The 24,640-nt window shown below is 51.6% G+C and overlaps 1 protein-coding gene across 13 annotated transcripts in view; it reads right to left on the bottom strand.

The window, feature by feature from the left end:
• Nucleotides 1–24,640, bottom strand: part of BICRA (BRD4 interacting chromatin remodeling complex associated protein) — a 77,267-nt gene that overhangs the window by 14,913 nt on the left and 37,714 nt on the right. For 8 of the 13 annotated variants that reach the window (XM_081215414.1, XM_081215415.1, XM_081215419.1 and 5 more), the window contains 5 exons: nt 9,344–9,444; nt 7,234–7,279; nt 7,090–7,132; nt 5,036–5,101; nt 480–2,444 (listed from right to left, as the gene is read on the bottom strand). In XM_081215414.1, coding sequence (XP_081071540.1) covers nt 480–2,444; nt 5,036–5,101; nt 7,090–7,132; nt 7,234–7,274 — 2,115 coding nt within the window. In that variant the 5' untranslated portion in view covers nt 7,275–7,279; nt 9,344–9,444. Of the gene's footprint in view, nt 1–479; nt 2,445–3,030; nt 4,602–5,035; nt 5,102–7,089; nt 7,133–7,233; nt 7,280–9,343; nt 9,445–11,851; nt 12,216–14,718; nt 14,835–24,640 lie in introns of those variants that run through there. The other 5 variants (XM_081215416.1, XM_081215418.1, XM_081215411.1 and 2 more) reach the window with 5 other exon arrangements.

The following is a 24,640-nucleotide window of genomic DNA, read 5'->3' as shown; positions in this document are numbered from 1 at the left end:
ATGCACCAGGGAAGCGGGTGGTGGGAACCGGCTGGGGGGCACCAAGGCCGGGGGCTGGGAGGGAGCCCCAGGGTCCAGGAGGCCACAACCCGGGGCAGCTCCGAACCCTCAGTCCCGTGAGTCGTCTTCCAGCTCCACCCCAATGTGCATCTCTCCTGCCCCGTCTGTCCGTCCATGTCTCAGCCACTCTCTCTGTGTGACCCCTCTCCAACCCTCCAGCAAGTGGGCAGTCTGTCAGCCAGTCACTCTCCTTGTCTGTCTGTCTCTGTGTCAGTCAGTTGGCCCTGTCACCCTCAGGCCTCCTCCTCGGGGACCTGGAGCAGGGGGGCCGTGTCTGAGACGCTCTCCCTAACCCACAGGACCCTCCCACCCGCTGCTTCAACCACACCCGGTTCCAGCTCTTGGCCCCTCTCCATGCAGACCCCCTGCCCCTGCCTTTGCCCTTGCCGTCCCCTCCCCTGCCCGGCAGCCCTGGTTACCTGGGGCAGGAACATCTGTAGGGAGTCCTGAGTGAGGATGGCCGTGGTGGCGGCAGAGGGCGGCTGCCCCAGGACAATCTTCTCCGGGCTGGACGCCAGGCCTGGGCTGGGCTGCGGGGTGGAGGCCTGAGCTGGGGCGGCCTGCGGGGCGGGGCCCTGTGTAGGCTGCTGCTGTTGCTGTGCCTGCGGCTGCTGGAGGCCCAAAGGCAGCGGCGTGCTGACCACGGGGGACGCCTGGGGCGCCGTCTGCACTGCGAGGACAGGCGCGGCCTCCCCGGCAGCGGCGGTGGCAGGGGTGGCGGGCTGCACCAGACCATCGGGGGCGTTGAGCATAGCCACGGCGCTGGGGGGCAGAGTGACCCCCTGGAGGACGGTAGTGGCGGCGGGGCCGGTGGGTGCCGGCTGGCTCTGTGTGGGCAAGCTGCCCGCAGCCAGCGACACGGGCATCTGGAAGAGCGCTGGCTGGCCCACCTGGATGGGGGCCGCCGAGAGGATGTGGGCTGCGCTGTGGGCCCCGGAGTGGGGGGCCAGCACAGGGCCCAGGCTCAGCGGGCCCGCCAGGTTCTGGTTGGTGAGGATGGGGTTGGCGATGAGCTGTCCGCCTGCGTGGGGGGCTGCGGCCGCCAGGATCTGCCCGCCCACGTTGGCCGGCAGGGCCGAGAGCGGCTGGGGGAGCTGGACTGCCGACGTGCCGGGCAGCAAGAACTGGTTCTGGCCTGGCAGCATGTGCTGGGCAGGGATGACGATGCTGCTGCCTTGATTCAGGAGGTGCACGCTCATGGGCTTGCTCAAGGCCCCGGGGGGCTGTGGCGGGGCCGCGCCCGTGGTGGTGGCGGGAGGCTGCTTGAAGACGTTCGCCTGCAGGGCGGGCGCCGGGAAGCCCGACAGCACCACGTTCTGGCCGGCCTTGCCCGCCGCCATGAAAGTCAGGTTCTGGGGGGCCTTGGGCTGCTGTGGGAGGCCCCCTGCCTCGCCCTGGATGGTGAGCGTGGCGCCCGCGGGGGCGAACGGCTTGGGTGTCAGCTGGTAGAGCTTGGGGGGCAGCACGCCGGCAGGCTTGGGCTGGATGGGCGTGGGCGTGCGGTGCAGGATCACGTTGGGCGCCGGAACCAGAGGCGACGTGCTGAGGCCCGGGGCCACCGCCAGCGGCTGTCCCGAGGGCGCCCCGCTGGCCGCGGCCGTGGCGGCTCCCGCCCCTCCGAACACCGAGTTCCCATTGAGTGTGGTGGCCACAGCGGCAGGGAGGTTCTTCTGGATGACCAAGCCAGCCCCCTGCGGCGAGACGCCGGCCGATGCCAGGGTCACTGGCTCTGAAGGGCCAGCTGCCGAGGCCAGATAACCGCTGACGGGCACCTGCTTGGCCAGGAGCTGGGAGGTGGGCGGGTTGAGTGCCATGACGGGCTGGCCCACCACCTGGATGGGAGCCAGGCCGAGAGTAGCCGCCGCGGCGCCCCCGGGGCTGCCGTTGGGCAGGCCCTGAAGGCCTGGGATGGGCTGCAGGGTCACGTTACCCAGGCCCACGGGCTGCAGGAAGGGCTGGACACTGAGGGCTTTGCTGACCACGTCCTGGGGCGGCACCAGGGCCTGGTGGGTCAGCACGGTGGGTGGGGCCTGCAGCCCCAGCAGGTCAGCCCCACCCGGGAAGAGGGCCTGGGGCCCCGTGGCCACGGCGGCAGCCCCTCCGGTCCCCGCTGGGCCGGCCCCGCCATCCGCAGGCTGCAGGGTGGGCAGCTGGAAGGGGCCCAGGTCGAGCTCGGCCTCGGCTTCAAGTGTCTGCTCGGTGATGTTGGCCTCCTGGAGGCTCTGCTGGAGGATGTCACAGGGCTGGTCGGCGCCCCCGCCGCCCCCGCCCCCTGCCGCCGGTGAGCCCAGGATATCATCTTCCAGGAAGTCGAGGTCCACGCTGGGGGCTGGCTGACTGGGCTCTGGGTTCAAGTGGTTGCCAGAAGCTTCTTGCACGTGGAGCTGGAGGCAGGTAAGGTGTGAAGGAGAGAGCCGAGGTTAGCAAGGGGCCAGGCTCGGCACCGCGGAAGCAAAGGGCACTCGGAGTCATGGCGGCAGGGGTAGGAAGAACCTTCCACCTAGAAGTGGCTGGACCTGGGTTCAAATGCCAGCTTTGCAAGGGTTAGGCTGGGCAACCTGGTGCTTGCTTAATCCAGCCTGTTTCCCCATCTGTACACATCAGCAGAATGTAATAAAAACCATTTTCTAAACAGCCATACAGGCCCGTAATACTTATCTGCAATTCCAAAACCCGAAAGGCTCTGAAAACCACAAATGTTTTGCTAACTTTAGGCTGTAAATCCTGAACAGAACTCAGGTGATGCTCTGAGGGAAAGGCATAATTCATCCATGTAACGTGACTCACCTTAAGTTTGACCACAGAAAAGTGAGTGTGTTGTTACATGCAGCACACACATATTCTGCATCACCTTTCCAGTATCTGAAAAACCCTGAATTCCAAAACAAGCCTGGCCCCAAAGGTTTCAGATAAAAGATCGTGGTTCTGTTAAAGGCAGCAGCGGCAGGAGCTACCGGATGGGAGCCTTACTTGGTGCCCAGCGCAATGTGAGCCTGATTGATTGATTGTTTGCTTGCTTGCTTGCTGCGTTGGGTTTTCGTTGCGGTGCACGGGGCTTCTCATTGCAGTGGCTTCTCCTGTTGCAGAGCGCAGGCTCTAGATGGGCAGGCTCCAGCAGCTGTGGCACACAGGCTCAGCAGCTGTGGCGCACGGGCCCAGCCGCTCCGCGACATGTGGGATCTTCCCAGACCAGGGCCCTGCATCGGCAGGCAGACTCCCAACCACTGCACCACCAAGGAAGTCCCGAACCTGATGTTTCTTAAATGCTTTCCGGGATGGCAATCCAGGACACGAGTGTGTAATCAATACATGCATTTTGGAGCAAATATTCCACAAGTAATAATTATGCCAAGGGCATGGAAAACCCACTGATACTTGACCAGGTAATGGATCAAAACCTGTAGTTCGGTGGCTTCCCTGGTGGCACAGTGGTTAAGAATCCGCCTGCCAATGCAGGGGACACGGGTTCGAGCCCTGGTCCGGGAAGATCCCACATGCCACGGAGCAACTAAGCCCATGCGCCACTAGTGAGCCTGCGCTCTAGAGCCCGCAAGCCACAACTACTGAAGCCCGCATGCCTAGAGCCCATGCTCTGCAACAAGAGAAGCCACTGCAACGAGAAGCCCGTGCACTGCAATGAAGAGTAGCCCCCACTCACCGCAACTAGAGAAAGCCCACGCACAGCAATGAAGACCCAACGCAGCCAAAAATAAATAAATAAAATAAATAAAATTAAAAAAAAAACAACACCTGTAGTTTGAAAGATTCTGAGTTAATCCTAGTGGAGGGCTCAGAGCAGTACGTGGCTCTTGGCTGGCATGCGAGAAACATCATCTATCGTTGTTACCGTCATTATTACTGTCCATGTTGTCGTTAATAACAGCTCAGTGAAGTGGGCACTGCTCCCTCCTTGCCTCCCAGACCGGGGAAAGGGGTCACCCTGCTGCTGAGTAGAGGGCAGTGCCTGGCAGGATGGGGCTCCAGCTCAGCCCCCAACCAAGGACCAGGCAGTCCTGAGTTCCTAACCGCTAAATGGCCATAACCAAACCCGCCTCCTAGGACAGTCGTGACGTTCACTGACGTCACGTACAGGAGGTGCTGAGAACCTGACCAGGGACGTGATGGGCATTAAGGGGATGGCATGGGTAAGAATAATGCACATTGTTACTGGTCTGTAAATGTAATAACACGAACATAACGTGTATTTGTTGGGTTCTGGATTTAGTCATTTATATTATGCCAGATAAATTATTTGGAATGTTACTGTGGTTGTTGTGAGGACTAAATGAAAATTACTGTAAAGGGCCTGGCATATGATAGGTATTTGGTAACTGATAGTTATGTTAATGAAGAGGGAGGAGGGGGGAGTGGGAGGGAGAGAGAAGAGGGGGGAGGAAGAAAAAGGAGGGGGAGGGATGGGGAGCGAAGCGGGGAGGGGAGAGGCCACAGAAGAGGAAGAAGAGGGAGGGACGACTGGCATTGAGTAATGGGCCCGGCACACAGTAGGTGCTCAATAAAAGTCCACTATGTTCCCCGCTCTGGGCTTTGCTCATCACCCCTGCCTTCATCTTCCAGGTGGACACTGAGGTCCACAACAGTCCATCCCCTTCCCCCAGGTCACCCCACCCATGGCTGGGCCGGGACAGGACCCCCCAGCCCCTCCGCCCTGCCCACTGTGAACTCCAGAGCCAGCCTCTGCCTCTGTACCAGCTCTGCAGCAGCTGCCCTCCGAGGCCAGGGACTCAGGACCGCACCTCCTTCTCTGAGGGGCCGGAGGGCACAGCTGGGGGTCCAGCAGCTCCGGCCTCACCTCCACCCCACACTGCTCCTCAGTGACTGCCCCCTGCCCCCCTCCCGGCAAAGTGCCTCAGGGGATGAGTGTGACCCCTTCTCCCCTCCCCCACTGGCTGCCACCACAGGCGACTTGGGTGATGCCTGGAGCTCACGGCCTTCCCCGAGCCCCCGGGCCACTTACCCCAGGACCTTCATAGAAGGCACTTTGGGCCTCCCCGGGGTTATCCAGGAGGTCATCACTGTCAAGCTGCAACAAGACCCGCCCCCACCCAAGGTCAAAGGTCAGCTGGGCAGTGGGCCGGCCCACCTCTAGAACAAAAACCAATTTAGGGTTACATGGGACAAAAAGACAAAGACGAGGTGGGGGGGTTGGGATGGGAGATTCGAGGGGTACAGGAACTCCGCCTCCAGAAAAGTCGCCCCAAAGAAAGGGGCTTGGCTGCAAGATTAAAACGCGAGGCAACCCCAGCAGAGTCCGAGCCTCTCCTGACATGCCTGCCTTGAACTCTAGAATCCTGCCTCCGTGGCTTGCTCAAGCATCTTTGGTAACACATCTGGCAGGGCCTGTCACATTTGTCTCCCGACAACTGTCCGTCCCTTCCTACTAAGTCGCTCCTTCCACTGCCCAGCCCAAGCACCCGGCACGCCCTGCCACCCGGGCGCCTAACGTGCGTGTGCTCCCGTGTCTGGGAGCACAGGGACCTGTCTCGTTCCCGCAGACATAGGCAATGTCTAGAACAGGCCCAAGCGCCCAATGAATGGCTGTCCACAGCCAAGCCTCCCCAGTGTCTCTGTCCAGCTGATCTTTTTCCAGAACCCCAGACTGGTATATCCAATAGCCGCCCTTGGACTTCTGGAATCCACCTCTAACTCCCAGTCTCAGAGAACGGTACCACCACCCACTCGGCTGCTCAGGTCAAGTCCAGGAGGCATTCTGGATGCTCTTTCTTCCTCACCATCTAAGCCACCAGCAAGTCTAGTGATCCTGCCTCCCAGACAGATCCCAGAGCCAGCGCCTGGTACCTCCTCCCGTGCCTGCCCTGGGGCCCAGGCCACCAACTTCTGCTCCGCACTCGCCTCCGCTCCACAGATTATTTGATACATCCCCTCTCAAGGAGCTGAGCTCCGTCCCCTCCCTGTGAGTGTGGGTGGGCTTAGTGACGCGCTTCTAGTAAATGCAGTGTGACGCAAGTGACAGTGTGCGACTTTGGAGACTAGGTCATAAAAGGCACTGAGCTTCCTCCTGGCTCTCTCCCTTGGGTCACCTGCTCTGGGGGAACCAGCTGCCATGCTGTGAGGACACTCAAGCAATCCTAGGGGGAGGCCCACATGGTGAGGAGCTGAGGCCTCCAGCCAACTGCCACAGCAGTGAGTCACTGTGGAGGCACATCCTCCAGCCCCAGACAAGCCCTCAGATGACAGTGGCTCCAGGCAACATCCTGATTGCTACTCAGGGGAGACACTGAGCTAGACACCCAGCTAAGCACTCCCCAGTTCCTGACCCTCAGAAACTGAGAGCTCTAACAAATGTTGTTTTAAGTCACTAAGTGATGGGATAACCTGTTATGCAGCTGTAGGTGACTGATACAGCTCCTCATGGCTCAACAGACATCCACTCTCCCCCACTTTGTTCCATTCTCTGGAGTGCAAACGGAATGTGGCATTCTCCTGCTTAATAACCCGTCAGAACTGCCTGTCACGTTCAGAATAAAGTCTGAACTCCTCGATCAAGGTCCTCCAAGCCCTTCACGACCTGGTGATTTTTGTCCACTCCAGTCTTACCACCTTTCAAGTTTCCCCTTCATTCCGGCCCCACTGGCCTTCTTTCTCAAACTTTCCAACCTTCCTACCTGTCCTTCCCCTGCCCAGAGCGCCATGGGCACCTCCCTTTGATCCTTCAGGTTCACACCAGCTAGAGAAGCCCCTGCTTCCGCCTCCCATTCATTTTCTTTTAAACCTCTTTTGTTGTGCAAGTGACATTATTATTTCTTATGCTGCTCTGCGTGGTGCTTTCCACCATCACCTTTATTAGCTCTCGGTTGCTTTGTTTACCAAGGAAATGTGTATGGAGTGAGGGCAGGGATTTGCCATCTCTTTCACTCTCTGCCATAACCCTGGGGCCTGGCTCATGGAAGGCAACAGGCAGATGTCTACTGAATCAGGGGGGAGTGTCTCTCAGCTCCCAATTCCACAGGCCCCTGCCCTGGGGATGCTTCTCCCTGCCCCAGCACTCACCTTCTCAGATCCATGTAAGAAGTCATTGAGGGCCTGAGGGTCACTGAAAGAGAGAAGGGGAGAGACATTTGAGGAGATGAGGGACAGGGGAGGGGAGGGAGAGGGTGGGGGAGGGTGGGGTGGGGTGGGGAGCCCATTACTCACCAAATCACGTCTAGTAAGCATCTCCCATCCTCATCATCCATCGCCACTGGACGGGGCGGGGCGGGAAGAGGGCAAGGGAGACAAGTTAGATGTCGGCAGCGTGCCAGGACCCTCCCTGCAAGGACCATTCCCTGGGGCCAAGACCCCTGGAGGGGTCAGGGTTTCTGACCCCTTAAGTCTAGGGGCATGGGTAGGGGTGGGGCAGGTGCCCTCCGTACCAGAGCCTCCTGATCAGAGACAGACAGCTGCCTTTTCCTCCTCCCTCTCTCTCCCCAGCATCTGATGACGATGGTGATGACATCAACCCAGACTGAGTCCTGATCACATGCAGGCCCCGTGCTAAGTGCTTCACACACATGTAACTCATTTAATCCCCACAGTATCCCTCGAGGTGGGTCCTGCCACCCCCGCTTTGCAGATGAGTAAAAGGAAGAGCTGAGACCATGGTTCTCTGTCTCCCAGCTAGCAGGTGGCAGAGCCAGCCCTGAACCCGGAAGTCCGGCCCCAAGCCTGTGCTCCTGTCCTACACGTGACTGGGTGGAGGGAGGGAGGCCGAGGGGAGGCGGCGTGAAGGGGCCCAGGCTCTGGGTCCCCCTGGAAGACACATGCAGCGTGGTTCTCAAGGAAGGGAACAGAGAGGGAGAGGGACCCGGAGGGCGGGCGCTCTGAGTCAGAGGAACCGCCACAGCCGGGCCGAGCCTGTCAGAATGATGAGGATGAGGACGGCTAACATTTGTCTCCTGCTTACCATGTGCCAGGCACTGTCCCAAGCGTTTCACAAATGTTAGCTTGTTCAGCCCCCATGGGAAAGGGATGCCGTGTGCCCCATTTTACAAGTGAGAAAACAAGTTCTCTGTTTGCCCATCCACCCCCGCGCCAACCACCACTGCTCCAGACATCCTACCAAGCTTCCATGCACCCATCTTTACAAACTTCTACCCAACCACCCATCTTTCTTGTCTTCCAAACACACAAACTGACCCGTCCTTCCATCCGCTCCTCCTTTTTACTTTTTTGGGCCGCACTGAGAGTCTTGCGGGATCTCAGTTCTCCGATCAGGGACTGAACCCGGGCCCGGGCAGGGAAAGCACTGAGTCCTAACCACTGGACCGCCAGGGAAGTCCCCATCCACCTATCCTTCCATCAGCCCACGCATCCTTCCCTCCCAACCACGCAGACAGAACACGATGAGAAATCACACACAATCCCAGTCCAGGGCCATGGAGTTATTACCCTCTCTTTTTCTTCTTGGTAGGGGGAGGGGGATGGTCCTGAACTCACTGAGGACATGGTGACTGTCGTGCCCCCCCTCAGCTGGGTCACCACCCCTAACCCCCAATAGCATTCTCTGAACTTCCTGATCACCGCTACTGCCCCTATTACCCTCGACGGCTCTGTGACATAAAGAATCTCAGGGAGGGACCCCACATGGTTAGTTCAGGGGCTTCTCTGAACAGCACCCTGGAGAGTCTGATGAAAACAAAAGACCCTCTTGCCAGAAACATGCATGTGGGCCAGAAATGTTACACGTTCTTTCCCAGGGGGAAGTGTGTCATGGGACACACACACACACACGTATGCACACACGTACACACTTCACGGGCCCTGGGTTAACAAGCCTAGTCTAGAACAGAAACACATGGCCCCGGAGCCTCACACACCCATCACCCTTGCCTCTAGAGCTGGCCCTGGGGACTGTCCCCAGAGAGGCCCTTCCAAGGCTCTTGCTGCATCCGTGCGGCAAGATAACACACTCTCTCTGGCTTCATATCTCCGCCCACACCCACTGTCTTCCCATGTCACCAGCTCTGTGGCCTACAAGCCCCTGCCTTCCCAACCAGCCTAAGGTGGGCAAGGCCTGGCCAGGGAATGACAAGGCAGGATCTGCGGAGAATCTGGAGAAGACGGAAAGCGGGGAGGGAGATCCTGCCTGCAGATGGCATGGAGGTTGGGGGGGAATGGCCCGAATGACCCAGGGGGCCCAGGCTGGAGAGGGTGGGGCTGAAGGATTTGCCTGAGCCAGGCTCTTCCAAGAAGGAACGTCCCTTCCGGGGAGGTGGACGCGAGACCACGGCCCCTCCAGGAATGAGCGGGATGCTTGGCTGGTTACCTGCGCTACAAACGAATCATGAAGGGAAGGAGGGGGCGTCCACTCCAGGTCTACGCAGGGCCCCCAGCTGGGGATGTGGGGAGCGTCCTTTCGGGGGCCAGCTGTGGAGAGAGAATGAGAGAGAGGCTGTGAGTGAGACAGTCAGTGAAAAGGAGAAAGATGTAGCCAGAGAGACGAGAGGTCAAATACAAGTTTAAAACCACAGGAAACAACACTGTACATTATCACATATATATATGCAGACACACTGCACTATATCTACATACAGTGTGTGTACATATATATATATATATATATATATATATGCACACACACACATGCATCATGCAATAGTATATAACATTATATGATATAATCCATCAGCACTTCAATCTAGCAAAATACAGTCAGGTCTCATCATCTGAGGTGCTTATGTCCTATAAGGTCACCGTGAATTTGCGATTATGGCCACTGAGCCGCAGCCCCTGGGGAAAGACAGGGTTAGCTTCCTGCCAGCCTCTGGTCCCATTCTCATCAACCCATCAATATATCCCCTTGGTTTATGTGTGTTTCTGTTTAAAGACACCTTGTTTGGGACTTCCCTGGTGGCGCAGTGATTGAGAGTCCGCCTGCCAATGCAGGGGACACGGGTTTGAGCCCTGGTCCGGGAAGATCCCACATGCCGTGGAGCAACAGAGCCCGTGCGCTACAACTACTGAGCCTGCGCGCCTAGAGCCCGTGCTCTGCAACAGGAGAAGCCACCGCAATGAGAAGCCCGCGCACCACGAGAGTAGCCCCTGCTCGTCACAACTAGAGAAATCCCGCGCACAGCAACGAAGACCCAACTCAGCCATAAATAATAAATAAATTTATTTTAAAAATAATTAAAAAAAATAAAGACACCCTGTTTAATATAAATGGTTGATTCGCTCACACTGAGCTCAAGGCCCACAGTGCTGTAACTCATGCCTGAGGGCAGGTCATCTCACACGCGTGATCTCTCCAGAGCACATCGCAGCCTTCCTGTGCTTATGGACACTGGGTGGCCCTTCAGCCCTACACGGGAGGGGCCGGGTTTAACAGCAAAACCACCCACAAAAAGCACAAAAGTGCAAAACAACAGGGCACTAAAGAGGATGCTTCTTTATAGCTCTCGAGCTGAACAGAGAGGCAGAGGGTCGCCGCGTTCAACCTCAGCTGGTAGCACGTGCATCGGGAGACTCGAGAGAGACTCACGGCTCTGCACACGTCTGCAAGTGACCAGGAAAGCGCCGTGAGTACTGATTTGGGGGTTAACAATGTTAGCAAATAGGCGGATTCACAAATATGGAATCCACGAATAACAAGGATTGACCTGATGACAGTAATGATGGTGGCTGTGATGACGATGATGATGGCTGCTGGTTTGAAGTACTCTGCACGTATCAGCCTGTTCACCGTCTTTGAATCCCTATGAAGCAGGTGCTTTTCGCAGCCCCATTCCACAGACGAGGAAGGCGAGGCTCAGAACGGGTGAGCCATACGCCCTATATCCCTCCAGTGGTCAGTGGTCAGGCTGGGGTCTGAGCCAAGGTCGGCTGACTCCAGAGTCCCTGCCCTTAACCACTATCCCACAGACGGTCCTCTCGTCATATTGTTTCTCTTTTAAATGTGAAGCCAACACGCCACAGCGTCAAGATAAGACGAAGCTGGGTGACAGCCTTTGTTAGCATTTTGTGAATGCCTGGGATAGCTCAGATCCAAAAAAGCGATAAAGCGCGAGCAGATGGAAGAGAGAGCAGGAACGGGAGCTGCTTCTCCTTTTTATGGAGAGCCCCAGGCCCTGGAAAGATCTAGAAAGCATCTGTCACAAGACCCTGGAACACGGGATCCTGGCCCATCTAGATTCCAGGTGCACTGCCCTGGACCAGGGTGATCACAAGCGTCCAAGGTGGCTTTGTGAGCGCCGCCAGCTCCATGTGGGTTCTCCCCTCCTCCATGCCCCAAGCTTTGGGTGTGGCCCAAGTTCTGTAAATGTCGGACCAGAAGTAGAGCCAGGAGGTGGGTGTCTCCTGAACAGGGCTCTCCAAATGGGATCTGCGGGTGAATGTCCAGTGGGAGGCTCCAGCCTGTGAGGATCTGTTATCCACGTGTTCTCATTCAGATGGTAACAGCAGAGCAATGGACGAGGGGGACTTTCCGGGGAGAGGGCAAGGTTCTGCATGGTGATGGGGTGTCCGTTACATGGGGGTTTAAAAATTCACAGCTCAGGGCTTCCCTGGTGGCGCAGTGGTTGAGAGTCCGCCTGCCGATGCAGGGGACACGGGTTCGTGCCCCGGTCCGGGAAGATCCCACATGCTGCAGAGCGGCTAGGCCCGTGAGCCATGGCCGCTGAGCCTGTGCGTCCGGAGCCTGCGCCCCGCAAGGGGAGAGGCCACAACAGTGAGAGGCCCGCATAACGCAAAAAAAAAAAAAAAAAAAAAAAAAAAAAATTCACAGCTCAGATTTGTGTATGTCAACACATGTCAATTCAACGCATGTTAATTTTACCTTTAAAAAACTGTACAAAACAGGGCTTCCCCGGTGGCGCAGTGGTTGAGAGTCCGCCTGTCGATGCAGGGGACGCGGGTTCGTGCCCCGGTCCGGGAAGATCCCACATACCGCGGAGCGGCTAGGCCTGTGAGCCATGGCCGCTGAGCCTGCGCGTCCGGAGCCTGTGCTCCGCAACCGGAGAGGCCACAACAGTGAGAGGCCCGCGTACCGCAAAAAAAAACCCCCAAAAAACAAAAAAACAAAACTGTACAAAATAAATAATCAGCATAGAGTTGTAGTGGGGGAGGAGAGCTAACAGACATGGCAAATCTTGGTAACTGTTAGAGCTGGATGATGGCTACCTGGGGGCTTCAGTACCCCATTCTAGTTAATTTACATCTTCTCGAAAGTTTCCATAATAAAAAGAAAACCATTTGTCAGTGATCAGCAGGTCCGGGGTTCCTCTGAGATGGGTCCCCCGTTCAGGTGCCAGGGTTGGCATCTATGTCGCCAATCAGGTTGATGCCAAGAGGCCCAGCATGGGGTTACAGTTTGGGGTTGGAGTCAGCAGTTCAAATCTCCACTTCCCCACACATGCGCTGAAGTCGGGCAAGTGACTTCACCGCTCTAGGCTTCAGTGCCCTCATCTGTAAAATGGGCACAATCATAGTCCTTATTTTCACGTATGGCAGTGGAGAGGCTCTTAGGCCTTTAATCCTCAGGTGTAGTAAAGTATTTTGTAAGCGATAGATACTGTTACACAATCATTTTAGCTGCCATTGTGAATCTTACCTAGTGTGGCAACTCCCAAAGCTTTCTGGCCACAGCACAGTCAGGTTGGACAAAAGTCCCCAGGCCCCAGCTTTTCCACCTGGTGCCTTTTGTCACATTTGGCCCTTGAGCACATTTTGAAGGGTTTACACCCAAGGCAATAGAAATGAAAGCAAAAATAAACCAATGGGACCTAGTCAAACTTATATGCTTTTGCACAGTAAAGGAAACCATAAACAAAAGGAAAAGACAACCTATAGCCTGGGAGAAGATACTTGCAAATGATGTGACTGACAAGGGCTTAATTTCCAAAATATACAAACAGCTCATACAACTCAATAACAACAAAACAAACAACCCAATTAAAAAGTGGGCAGAACACCTAAATAGTCATTTCTCCAAAGGAGACATACAAATGGCCAACAGGCACATGAAAAGATGCTCAACATTGCTAATTATCAGAGAAATGCAAATCAAAACTACAATGAGGTATCACCTCACACCAGTCAGAATGCCATCATCAAAAAGTCTACAAATAATAAATGCTGGAGACAGTGTGGAGAAAAGGGAACCTTCCTACACTGTTGGTGGGAATGGAAGTTGGTGCAGCCAATATGGAGAACAGCATGGAGGCTCCTTAAAAAACTAAAAATGGAGTTACCATATGGAAGGGTTTACATATCATTTGATTATGCATGTGGTCCGACTTAAACTGCCAGGTACCAGGTCTCCTTGGGTCCTTCCAAACCCCTGTTGTTACCCCATTTGTCAGGTGAGATAAACGAGGCTAAATAGAGTGGTGAATGGGAAACCATGGGCCACACACAACCAGTGATACGTGCCCCCTACCCACTCATGCACAGGGCTACCCAGGATCCTGCAGCTCTCAACCCGGCAGACAGAGGGAGCCTTGAAAGACACAAATGAACCCACTAAGAGTGGAAAGACAGAATTTGAATGCTGTCTGGATATCTGATGATACTAAGAAATTGTGATTAAGATTCTAGGTATAACAATGGCATAGTGTTTTTGTTTTTCTGCTTTTTTTCCTTTAGAGTTCTTACCTTTTAGAAATACATCCTAAAATACATAGGGGTGAAATGATCAAATGTCTGTGATTTACTGCAAAATAATCCAGTTCTGGGAGGTCAGGGGCATACTGACCTGCGCTGTCCAATACAGAAGCCACTAGCCATGTGTGACTACGCGCATTTAAGTTCAAGCTAATGAAATGAAATTAGGGCAAATGACCTGAGTAGTTATTTGTCCAAAGAAGATATACAAATGGCCATAAGCACAGGAAAAGATGATCCACACCACCAATCATTAGGGAAATGCAATCAAAACCACAGGTGCCGCCTCACCCCCACCAGAAGGGCTACTATCAAAAACCCCAAAATTAACAAGTCTCGCCGAGGACCTGGAGAAACTGGAACCCTGGTGCTCTGTTAGTTAGTGGAAATGTAAAATGTTGCAGCTGCTGTGAAAAACACTTTGGCGGTTCCTCAAAAAATTAAAAATAGAATTAGCATATGACCCAGCAAGTCCACTTCTGGATATATACACAAAAGAACTGAAAGCAAGGTCTTGAAGACAGATTTATACGCCCACGATCACAGCAACACTATTCACAAGAGCCAAAAGGTAGAAACAACCCAAGTGTCCATCAACAGATGAATGGATAAGCCAAATGTGGTGTCTATTTACAATGGAATAGCATTCAGGGAGGAAATTCTGATACAGGCAAAGGCATGGATGACCTTAAGCTAGGTGAAGTGAGCCAGTGACAAAAAGACAAAGATACCATCTGATGCCACTTATGACGGAGAGACAGGAAGTAGAATGGCAGTTGCCAGGGACTGGGGGCAGGGGAGGAGAAACCAGGAGTTATTGTTTAGTGGGTGCAGAGTTTCAGTTCTGCAAGATGCTACAAGTTCTGGAGAAGGATGGGGGTGAAGGTTGCACAACTATGCAAACGCACTTACTGTCGCTGAATCGTACACTTCGAAATGGCTGAGATGGTAGGTTGTGTTATGTATATTTTACCGCAATAAACAAATGGGAAAGAAAGGGGACAAGGAGGAATGTGAAAGTTTTAAATAAAAAAGATTTACCTTAAAAGTGTAAAGGAAATTAAACATTTAGTTCGCGGTCACGGTGGCGACATTTCGTGGGCTTGACAGCCACACGTGGCTGGTGGCTACCACACAGGACACCGCAGATCTAGAATATTCCCATGGTGGCAGAAAGCTCTCTTGGACAGCGCTGGTCTGTCAGAGTGGTGGAAAACTGAAAATTGGCAAAGAGTTGGTTGATGGGGTCCATGTTTTACTATTCTACTTTGTGCACATTTGCAGTTTTCCAAAATGAAAATTTTTTATTTTGAAAATACTTGAACATCAAAAAATCATACGTCTCTCTGATTTTTTATTGTCTGTCTCCCCCACCAAAATGTCAACCCCCCGCAAGGACAGGGATTTTTGTCTGTTTTGTTCCCTGTGGGACACCCAGAGCCTGCACAGAGCATGGCACATGGTAGGGGGTCACTAAATATTTGTGGGGTGAACAAATGAATTTGCACAGGGGGTTAAACAAACCCAATCATTCGTTCAAAGAGCAGCCTGGTGAGAAAATTACTAATTGCCCGCTCTGTGTACAGCATGGGGGAGAGCTGAGGATACCATAACGAACAAAAGCAGACCCAGTCCTTGACTTTGGGCAAGATCAGGACTAGTGGTTCTCAACCGGGGTGACATTAGACGCCCCTCTCCTTGCTCGACACACACATACTCAAAAAGCTTTTGAAAAAGTGACCAGGGGAGGTGGGGGACACACAATTAGCATGCAAAGCTGCAACCCCAAATTACGCACAGGGGAGTGGACGTCTTGTGCTCCTTCAGAGCAGAAGCTTTAAAAGCCATCGCATGGTTCTGCCCAAGTCCTGGCATGACAATGGATACACGGATGGAGCCACAGCCAATGCACGAAGCTCAGACACACGAGCGAGAGAGGAGCCTTTGCTGCTGTCAGCCGCTGAGATCTAGGGCTCACTCATCGCTGCAAATCACTCAGCCGAAGCTGACTGATACATCTAGGAAGAGCCTACCCTGCCCCAGTGCTTCCTTGGTATCAGGCCCTGTGCTAACCCCACACCTATTGATTCCTCCCAGTCCCCGGGGACGCAGGAGGAACATTTCCCACAGCGCAGGAAACTGAGGCTCCCAGGGGTCAGGACACTTGCCCCAAACCACACTGTGAGGCCAGAATTTGAACTCAGACCCTGTGATTCTGAAGAACCTCATTCTCCACCACTGGGCTATAAAAAGCACGAAAAGATGGGCTTGCGAAACCACAACCAGCTCAAGAGAACAGCCATGATGCAACAATGACAAAGTGTCCTTCCAGAAAATCGTGTGAATTCCTCCGGCACTTGGAATGCCATCGGAGTTTTGCGTTGTCATCAGGAGTTGTGCAGAAGCCAGGCTGCTGAGCAGGATACAGAATTAAAAGTCCCCGCGAAGCTCCAGAAACAGGCTAATTTTAATTTAGATTTAATTTAATGCTAGTAACCCTCAGGTTATTTGCAAGTCATAAAAATGAAAGTCCACGGAACACTACCATTTGCTGATGGGAAGTGATAGGTGGAGAAGAGGATGTGGCAAAGTCTAGCTGTTGCTTTTCCAAACACCATTTCCCCACCCCTCCTCGCCTTGCTCACAGAAGCCTGACTCTGCTCGGGGTAACCCCTGCCAATTCCAAGATGTGAACAAACGCTGTTCTGAGTCAGTCAGTCTTTTTCAAACTATGGGTCATGCCTTTGAGGGTTGTGAAATCAAATTAGCAGGTTGCGACAAGGAATTTTTTTTTAAGTTAAACAGTATAGGGTCAAATGGAATGGGATAGAATAGGAAATATTAAAAGGCATCACACAGGGTAAGCAAAAGGATCAGTTTGTGATACTGGTTTCAATTTTGTGTGTCTCTGTGTGTACGTATTTCCTACTGTGGGTTGTGGCCAAAATAGCTTTAAAATAATTGGATGAGGCCAGTGGCACTGCTCTCCCCTTTATCAGCCATTCACTTTCCCAGGCTTCCTAGCAGCTAGGCTAGCCATAGTTTCGCAAATAAGTAAAAGCCAAAGTGTACAGAGTTGGGTTCTGCTCAATGAATCTTTTGGGGAAGACAGAATTTGGGAAAGTTTTTCTTCCAGAATATAAAGACAGAGCTTCTCTAGGGAGAAAGTCTTTTGCTTCCTGCTTCCAGCTTTGAATACAGTTGAGAAGACTGGAGCTGTGGCAGCTATTTTGCAATCATGAGGCAATAAATCTGAGGCTGATAAGCCTACCTAAGAGAGGATAACTGATGAGGAGAGAAAAAGACTAGGTTCTTAACAACTCCTCATGGGTTGCCTGCCTCCAGACTTCTTAATCCTTACAGTTTAAGCCACTGTTAGGTTTTCCGTTATTTGCAGTCAAACACAACCTGACACAAACGAGTTGGCATTTCTAGACATCTTTGCAGCCCATCACAAGGACTCTCAAAGCCTTCCGTGGGTCAAGGACTGTACTCTGTGAATCCGCTGATTGAGAAGAGAGGCCCAGCAAAATGGGAGAGGGCTGATGGTAAGGGGATCTGGAAAAAAGACCACTGGGGCCAAAAACTCTTCTTCTCCCTAGTCCCACTGTTTACAGCTCCTCCTATTTATTATCCAACCCTTGAACTTGGGCTGGCCTTTTGACTTGCCTTGGCCAACAGAATGTGGTGGAAGTGATGGTGTGCGTTTCTGAGCCTATTCTTTGCCCAGCTGCCATGGGACAAAGTCCAGGCTAGCCTTTTGGAGGACAAGAGACACATGCCCATCACCTCTATCATCCCAGCTCACAGCCAGCCAAGCCCTAGAAGCAGAGCTGCCTAGCTGACCTACAGCTGACCACACACCAGGTAAGACAGAAGTAACCAGAGGTACCCAAGGCCAAATTCTAACCATTAGAACCACAGTTTTGTTTTAACCCACTGTGGCGCATTGTGTTTTCCAAAGATGGCTGAAATAATGTCTACAACCTCCCATGAAGTGTGATCTTGCCAGTCCCCTTGAATTGAGGAAACTTTGTGACTACTTCAACCAGGACAGTGCAACAGAAGTGCCACTATGTGACTTCTGAAGCTAGGTCATAAAAGTCAATTCAGTTTCTGCCATGTCCACCAGGACATTTACCCTGGAAGCCCTAAGCCACGTTAATAGAATTCTTACCACTCTGAGGCCACCATGCTATGGGGAAGCCTCAGCTAGACACATGGAGAGACCATGAGTAGATGCTCTGGTTGATGGTCTTATCTTCAAGTCATCCCAGCCCAGGTGCCATGCATGGCATATGAACAAGCCCTCAGCCCCCAGCCTGCGAGTCTTCCCAGCCAAGACCGCAGACATCATGGAGCAGAGACCCACTATGTCAAATTCCATGGCAAATTCTTGGCCCATAAAACCTGTGAGCATAATACAGTTGTTCCATTAAGCTGCTACATTTTGGGGTAATTTGTTAAACAGCAACAGTAACCAGAACAGCCTCTAAAGTTGGGGGTTATTTGTTATGTGGCAGCAGGTAGCTGATACAGCCCTCTCTAGAGATTAAGTACCAACTTTGACCTCACACCTCTGACTCACCCAACTCTTTTTTTTTTAAATTAATTCATTTATTTTTGGCTGCATTGGGTCTTCATTGCTGCATGCAGGCATTCTCTAGTTGCGGCGACGGGGGCTATTCTTTGTTGTGGTGCACATGCTTCTCACTGCGGTGGCTTCTCTTGTTGCGGGGCACGGGCTCTAGGTGCATGGGCTTCAGTAGTTGTGGCATGCAGGCTCAGTAGTTGTGGCTCACGGGCTCTAGAGCACAGGCTCATTAGTTGTGGCGTACGGGTTTAGCTGCTCCGCAGCATGTGGGATCTTCCCGGACCGGGGATTGAACCCATGTTCCCTGCATTGGCAGGTGGATTCTTAACCACTGTGCCACCAGGGAAGTCCCTCACCCAAGTCTTACCCATTCCACCTCCCAAATCTCTCCACTTTATCTCCTCCTCTCCATGACTACTATTCCTGCCCAGATCCAGGCCTCACCATCTCTCTTCATCTATCCATCCACCCAGACTTTTGGGGAGAGAAAAAGAAAGAGCTATTTGGAGAGCAATTAAAATCGACACCACCTTTATGTTCAGTGACCTTTAGAGTTCTAAAATCACTGAATTAGTTTAACAACATAAAAGCGTGCCCTATAAAACTTGGATTGCTCATAAAGCAACTGGTGTCTAGCTCCTAAAAGCCTTGTTTACACAGGTAGTCACACACTAGAAATGTTTGGTATGTTCTCTCTTTTCCCTTTTTGCCATTCACCGCTGTTCTAAATGAAGCTATAAAGCCACAGACTTGCCAAGAAAATCAGGCATCTGCAAAGGTTTTTGAATCTTTTCTTAATACTAGTGTATAAAAAACAGGGGGGAAACTCCGAGGAGTGAAACAGGTAACGAACGGGGTGGGGTGAAGGGAACAAAAGCAGCAATTACACTGACCAGACACAGGGCTGCCAGGGCATCAAGCAAAAGAGAACACTTCAAGTTCAGGAAAAAATGGAGTTAAGAGAAGCAAAGGGGAAAGAAAAGCCCCTACAACGTTCCACACATGCTTTAGACCACTTGTTCCTAAACGTGGGCAGGCACCAGAATCACCTGGAAGGCTTTTAAAATAAAGAATGAAAGAATGGATTTCAGAATCAGCAGGTTGGGGGCAGGGGCGGGGGGGATGCTGAAAATTTGCATTTCTAACAAGTTCCCAGGTGATGCTGATGCTGCTGGCCCAAGGACCACTGCTCTAGAAGCTTTTGTCTCTTTAGTTTTCCTTCTGGGGCTCTTGCTCTTGTATAGAACATAAGCCACCAGTTCCTAGCCAGTGTCCAGGCCCCTGACAATGTGGTCTCACAGGGTCCTCTCCGAGGCTCAGGAGGGTCCAACAGCCAGTCTCAGTCTGATATCCTTTTAAACAGAACTTGGATTTGGTTCCATTCAGCAATGTACCCTCCTAAGAGGACAACTCACAGTGAGTATAGGCCTTTTGCCCCTTCGCCAGAAACTTCCTTTCTCAGCCTCCTTTGCAGCCAAGTGTGGACATGGGAAGATTTTTACATTTGGATAAAAAAGACAGAGCCTTACATTGGGAAGATTATTTGCCCCTACTCTTTCCTGCTTGAGAGAATGATGTGAAGCATGGTGACAATGGCCAGTGCTACAGCAGCCATTTTGCACTCCTGAGGGGGAAGGCCCAGTGAATCAGAGACAGACCCAGCATCCTGGCAATACTGAGCTGCCAAATATCCCTGGAATGGCCTTCAACTAGATGTTTTGTTCCAGAAGAGAACTAAAAGCCTGAATTAACTAAGGTTAAACATACACCTACTCTATGACCCAGAAATTCCACTCCAAGGTATTGACTTAACGGATGTGAAAAGTATGTCTACAAAAACATTTGTACAGAAATTTTCATAGCAGCATTATTCACAAAAGCCCCAAATTGGAAACAGCAGAGTGTCCATCGACTGGTAGATGGAGAAACAAACTATGTTATATCCACGCACTTGAATACAGCTTAATAATGAAAGGGAATAAACTACTGATACAGGCAAGGTCATGGATGAATCTCAAATCCACCATGCTGAGGAAAGGAAGCCAGACACAAAAGACCATTCACTGTGCGATCCCCTTGAAGTAAAGTTCTAGTGAAACTGATGGGGAAAAAAATCGGAGGTGTGATTGCCTTAAGTGAGCAGCAGGAGGGGGAGAGGGCTAAGTACTGACTAGGAAGGTCCACGAGGAAATCTTCTGGGATGATGGAAATGGTCTGTAGCTAGATCTGGGTGATGGTTACATAGGTAATATTTGCCAAAATTCATCAAGCAGTGCACTTAAGGTTTGTGCCTTTTATTATACTTAATTTGTATCCCAGTAAAGCACAGCTTAAAAAAACAAAAAACAAAAAAACCCCTACACAATCAATTCTTGTTATTCGTGGTAGTTATGTTCTACAAAGTTGCCACAAACACTGAATTAGAGAATAAGGAACCACTGCTCCTGGGGGAAATACACGTTCTTATGAGCCTCTGGTCCCAACATTTTCATCAATTGATCAATACATAACCTTGTTTTTACGTGTGTTTCTGTTTAAAGACGCCTGATTTAATATATACGGCTGATTCATTTGCAGTAAACCCATAACCAACGGCGCTGTAACTCACACCTGAACAAAGCTCATCTGAGACACATCACAGCCTTCTGGAACTTAGGAACACTAGCCAACACTTCAGCACAATGTTTGCGGGGCATTTTAAACAGCTAAACCAGCAACAAAAAGCCCCAAAATGTGAAAAACGTGGCACTAAACAGACCAAGAAAAAGCCACTTGGCTACAGTAAGAGCTGAAACAAGAAGACAGAGGGTCGCCCTGGTTGATCTCAGCTGGGAACAGGCACACAGGACAACTCAAATTTTTCACTTGCTCTGCACATGTCTGTAAATAACTGGGAAAGCACCCAGTGTGCTGATCTAGGGGTTACAAAGAAATTTTAGCAGGTAGATGAATTCACAAATATGGCATGTGGGAATGAGAATCAACTGTACAGGGAAATATTGGTCAAGATTATAGCACATTTATTTATCCTTTACCCGGAGATTTCACTCATGGCCTGATCCTACAGGTACAACCTGATATATCCAAAATTATACATTTAGGAGGTTTTTAGGGCAAGGTGTGTGTCTACCAGCGAGATATCGGAAGTAATCCACTGGCCATCAGTGGAAAACAGGTTAAATAAACTGGGTCCATCTAAATGGGAATACCATGCAGCTGTAAAAAAGAATGAAGAATACAAATGGCCACCTATATGGGAAAAGAATCTGAAAAACAATACATATATGTACATATATAACTGAATCACTTTGCTGTATACCTGAAATTAACACAACATTGCAAATCAACTATACTCCAACGTAAAATTTAAAAAAAATTTTTTTTTAAAGAATACAAATGGCCAACAAGCCCATGAAGAGATGCTCAACATCATTAGCCACCAGGGAAATGCAAATCAAAACCGTAAGTGGATGGGCTTCCTTGGTGGCGCAGTGGTTGAGAGTCTGCCTGCTGATGCATGGGACACGGGTTTGTGCCCCGGTCCGGGAAGACCCCACATGCCGCGGAGCGGCTGGGCCTGTGAGCCATGGCCGCCGCACCTGTGCGTCCAGAGCCTGTGCTCCGCAACGGGAGAGGCCACAACAGTGAGAGGCCCGTGTACCGCAAAAAAAAAAATCAAAAAAACCCCCAAAAAAACCCCACAAGTGGAGACTGCTTCACCCACTAGGATGGCTACAATCAAAAAGACAGACAATAATGAGTGCTGGTGAGGATGTGTAGAAATCAGAACACTCGTACACTGCTGGTGGGAATGGAAAATGGCAGGGCCTCAGTAGAAAGTAGTCTGGGAAACTCCCCAAACAGTTAAACACTGTTACCATGTGACCCAGCAATTTCACTCCTACATATATACCCAAGAGAAATGAATACATGCATTCACACAAAAACCTGTATACAAATGTCCATAGCAGCATTATTCGTAATAGCCAAAAGGTTGAAATAACCCAAATGTCCACCAACGGATGCACGGATCCACAAAACGTGGTCTCTCAATTTGGTGGGATATTACTCAGACATCAAAAGGAATGAGGTACTGATATACCACAGTACAACATGGATGATCCTTGAAAGCATCATGCTGAGTGAAAGAAGCCAGACACAAAGGACCATATATTGTATGATCCCATTTTATGAACTGTCCAGAATAGACAAATCCACAGAGACAGAAAGATTAGTGGTTGCCAGAGGCTGTGGAGAGGGAGGAATTTGAAGTGGCTGTTCTTGGGCACAAAATTTTTTTGGGGGGGGTGATAAAAATGTTCTGAAACTAGGTAGTGGTGATGGTTGCACATTATATAATCTTGAATATATAACCTGTGAATATACTAGAAAGTGCTGAATTGTACACTTTAGATGGGTGAATTTCATGGTATGTGAATTATGTTAATAAAGATGTTATTTTTTAAAAAGGAACAAGGATGTTCTCCATGTACTGACAGAGAAAGTTCTCCAAGACTATTGTTCTGTGTGAAAGTAAAATGCAGAACAGTGTATAAAACGTTACCATCTGCTTAAAGACAGTGGGGAGGAGATACAAGAATATATATTCTAGTAAATCAACTATACATCTACTTAAAAAAAAAAGACTATATATCCTAAATGCCTTTCTAGGTCTAAAGAACTTCCAGAAGGATCTCTACAGCACTAAGCCCACTTATGAACTAGGAGGGGGACCCAGCAGATGGGACAAAGATGGGATGGAGACACTCCGCTGCAAATTTTTCAAAAATAGCTTTTGGTTTTTTTATAATTTGTTTTTTGTTTTTTGGGGGGTTTTTTGGCCATGCCCCGAGGCTTGTGGGATCTTTGTTCCCTGACCAGGGATTGAACATGGGCCATAGCAGTGAAGGCTCCAAGTCCTAACCACTGGACCACCAGGGAATTCCCCAAAAAGTACCTTTTAAAAAATGTGTTAAAAAAAATAAGAGGACAGTTTCCACCATCACTCATCAGCGTAAACTATTACTTGCAGCCGAAAGCACACAAACTAAAAAGCTATTCAGTGGTAAAAGGAAGCACTGGGATTTGAACCCAGACTTCGGGACACCAAATCCTTGGACTGCCTTCCAGGACACCCCACTGCCTCAACTCCAGTGTCCATGAAAATGCTGCGAAACTCTAATCATGGCCCGATTTCTCTCACATGATGCTTGAGGCAGAACCACTGGGGAGTCCTGAGAAGTGGGAGCCTGAGGTCTACCCCACGAGGGCCAGGGAGCTGGGTGGGCAGGTCCTGAGCCAGCCATGGGTTTGTGGTCCTGGTTTCAAGATGTCACACTTCATCCTGTTTCTTAACAAATGCCCCCCACCCTCCTCCAGGGCTTACTTACAAGCAGCAACGTCCGTCTAACCCTGTCTGTGCTCACCGTCTGGAGGGCTGCAGGGAAGTCGCTAACGGGCCTCCAGCTTCCTCTTGGGTCCCTTCTAAACTCAGCTCCCCACTCGGGCCAAAGAGGTCCATTTGATGTGAGGTCACGTGGTTTCCCCTTCCCAGGACTCTCCACTGCCCCACTCAACAAAACAGTGCTGGGGAGACAGCGGCAAGGACAACAGACGTCCCTACTCTTCCTGGTGACGTTCTAGGGCAGGAGTCAGACGACGAACAAAGAACAAAGACATGGTGCCAAGAGGAGGAAAGCAAGAAGGCGGGAGAAAGGTGCTGTGGAGAGGGGGCGGGGAGGGCCGCGGGTGCATTTTTAGTGAAAGTGGTTGGGGCGGCCTCATAGAGAAAGGGGACTCTGAGTTGATGTGCAGGAGGTAAGGGAAGGAGTGATTCAGACACCCAGGGAAGGGTGGTCCAGGAAGAAGGAACAGCAGATGCAAAGGTCCTGTGGCAGAAACATGCTGGGGATGCTTGAGCAACAGCAAGGAGGTGAAGCGGGTTGAGGAGACGATCAGGGTCAGCCACAGAGGGCCTGGTGGGCCGTGGTGAGGACTCGGGCTTTTATTCTGGGTGAGTCAGGGACGTGACCTGACTTGGGTTTTCACAGGGTCCCTCCGGCTGCTGAGTGGAGAAAGAATTGCAGGAGGCGAGGATGGGAGCGGGGAGCCCAGAGAGGTGGCAATGGTGGCAGGGGAAGAGGCGAAAAGTGGTTGGAGTCTGGATTTGATGGCAAAGCAATAGGGTCTGCAGACGGATTGACCAGGAGGTGTAGGGGAAAGAGCAGAGTCAAGGGCCTGCTGGAATTTGAGCCAGACAGCAGGGCAGAGCAGCTAAAAGTGGGCAGCCAGGCAGGACGTGAAGTGCACACGCACCCTTACACCAGCTCTCCTGGTTGATCAAGCAGCTGCTCCAGCTAAGGCCATTTC

This window comes from Mesoplodon bidens (genome assembly GCF_964165515.1).
Source record: "Mesoplodon bidens genome assembly, chromosome: 18".
Taxonomy (NCBI): domain Eukaryota; kingdom Metazoa; phylum Chordata; class Mammalia; order Artiodactyla; family Ziphiidae; genus Mesoplodon; species Mesoplodon bidens.
Note: the sequence above shows the minus strand (reverse complement) of the source record. Positions and strands in the feature narration are given on the sequence as shown.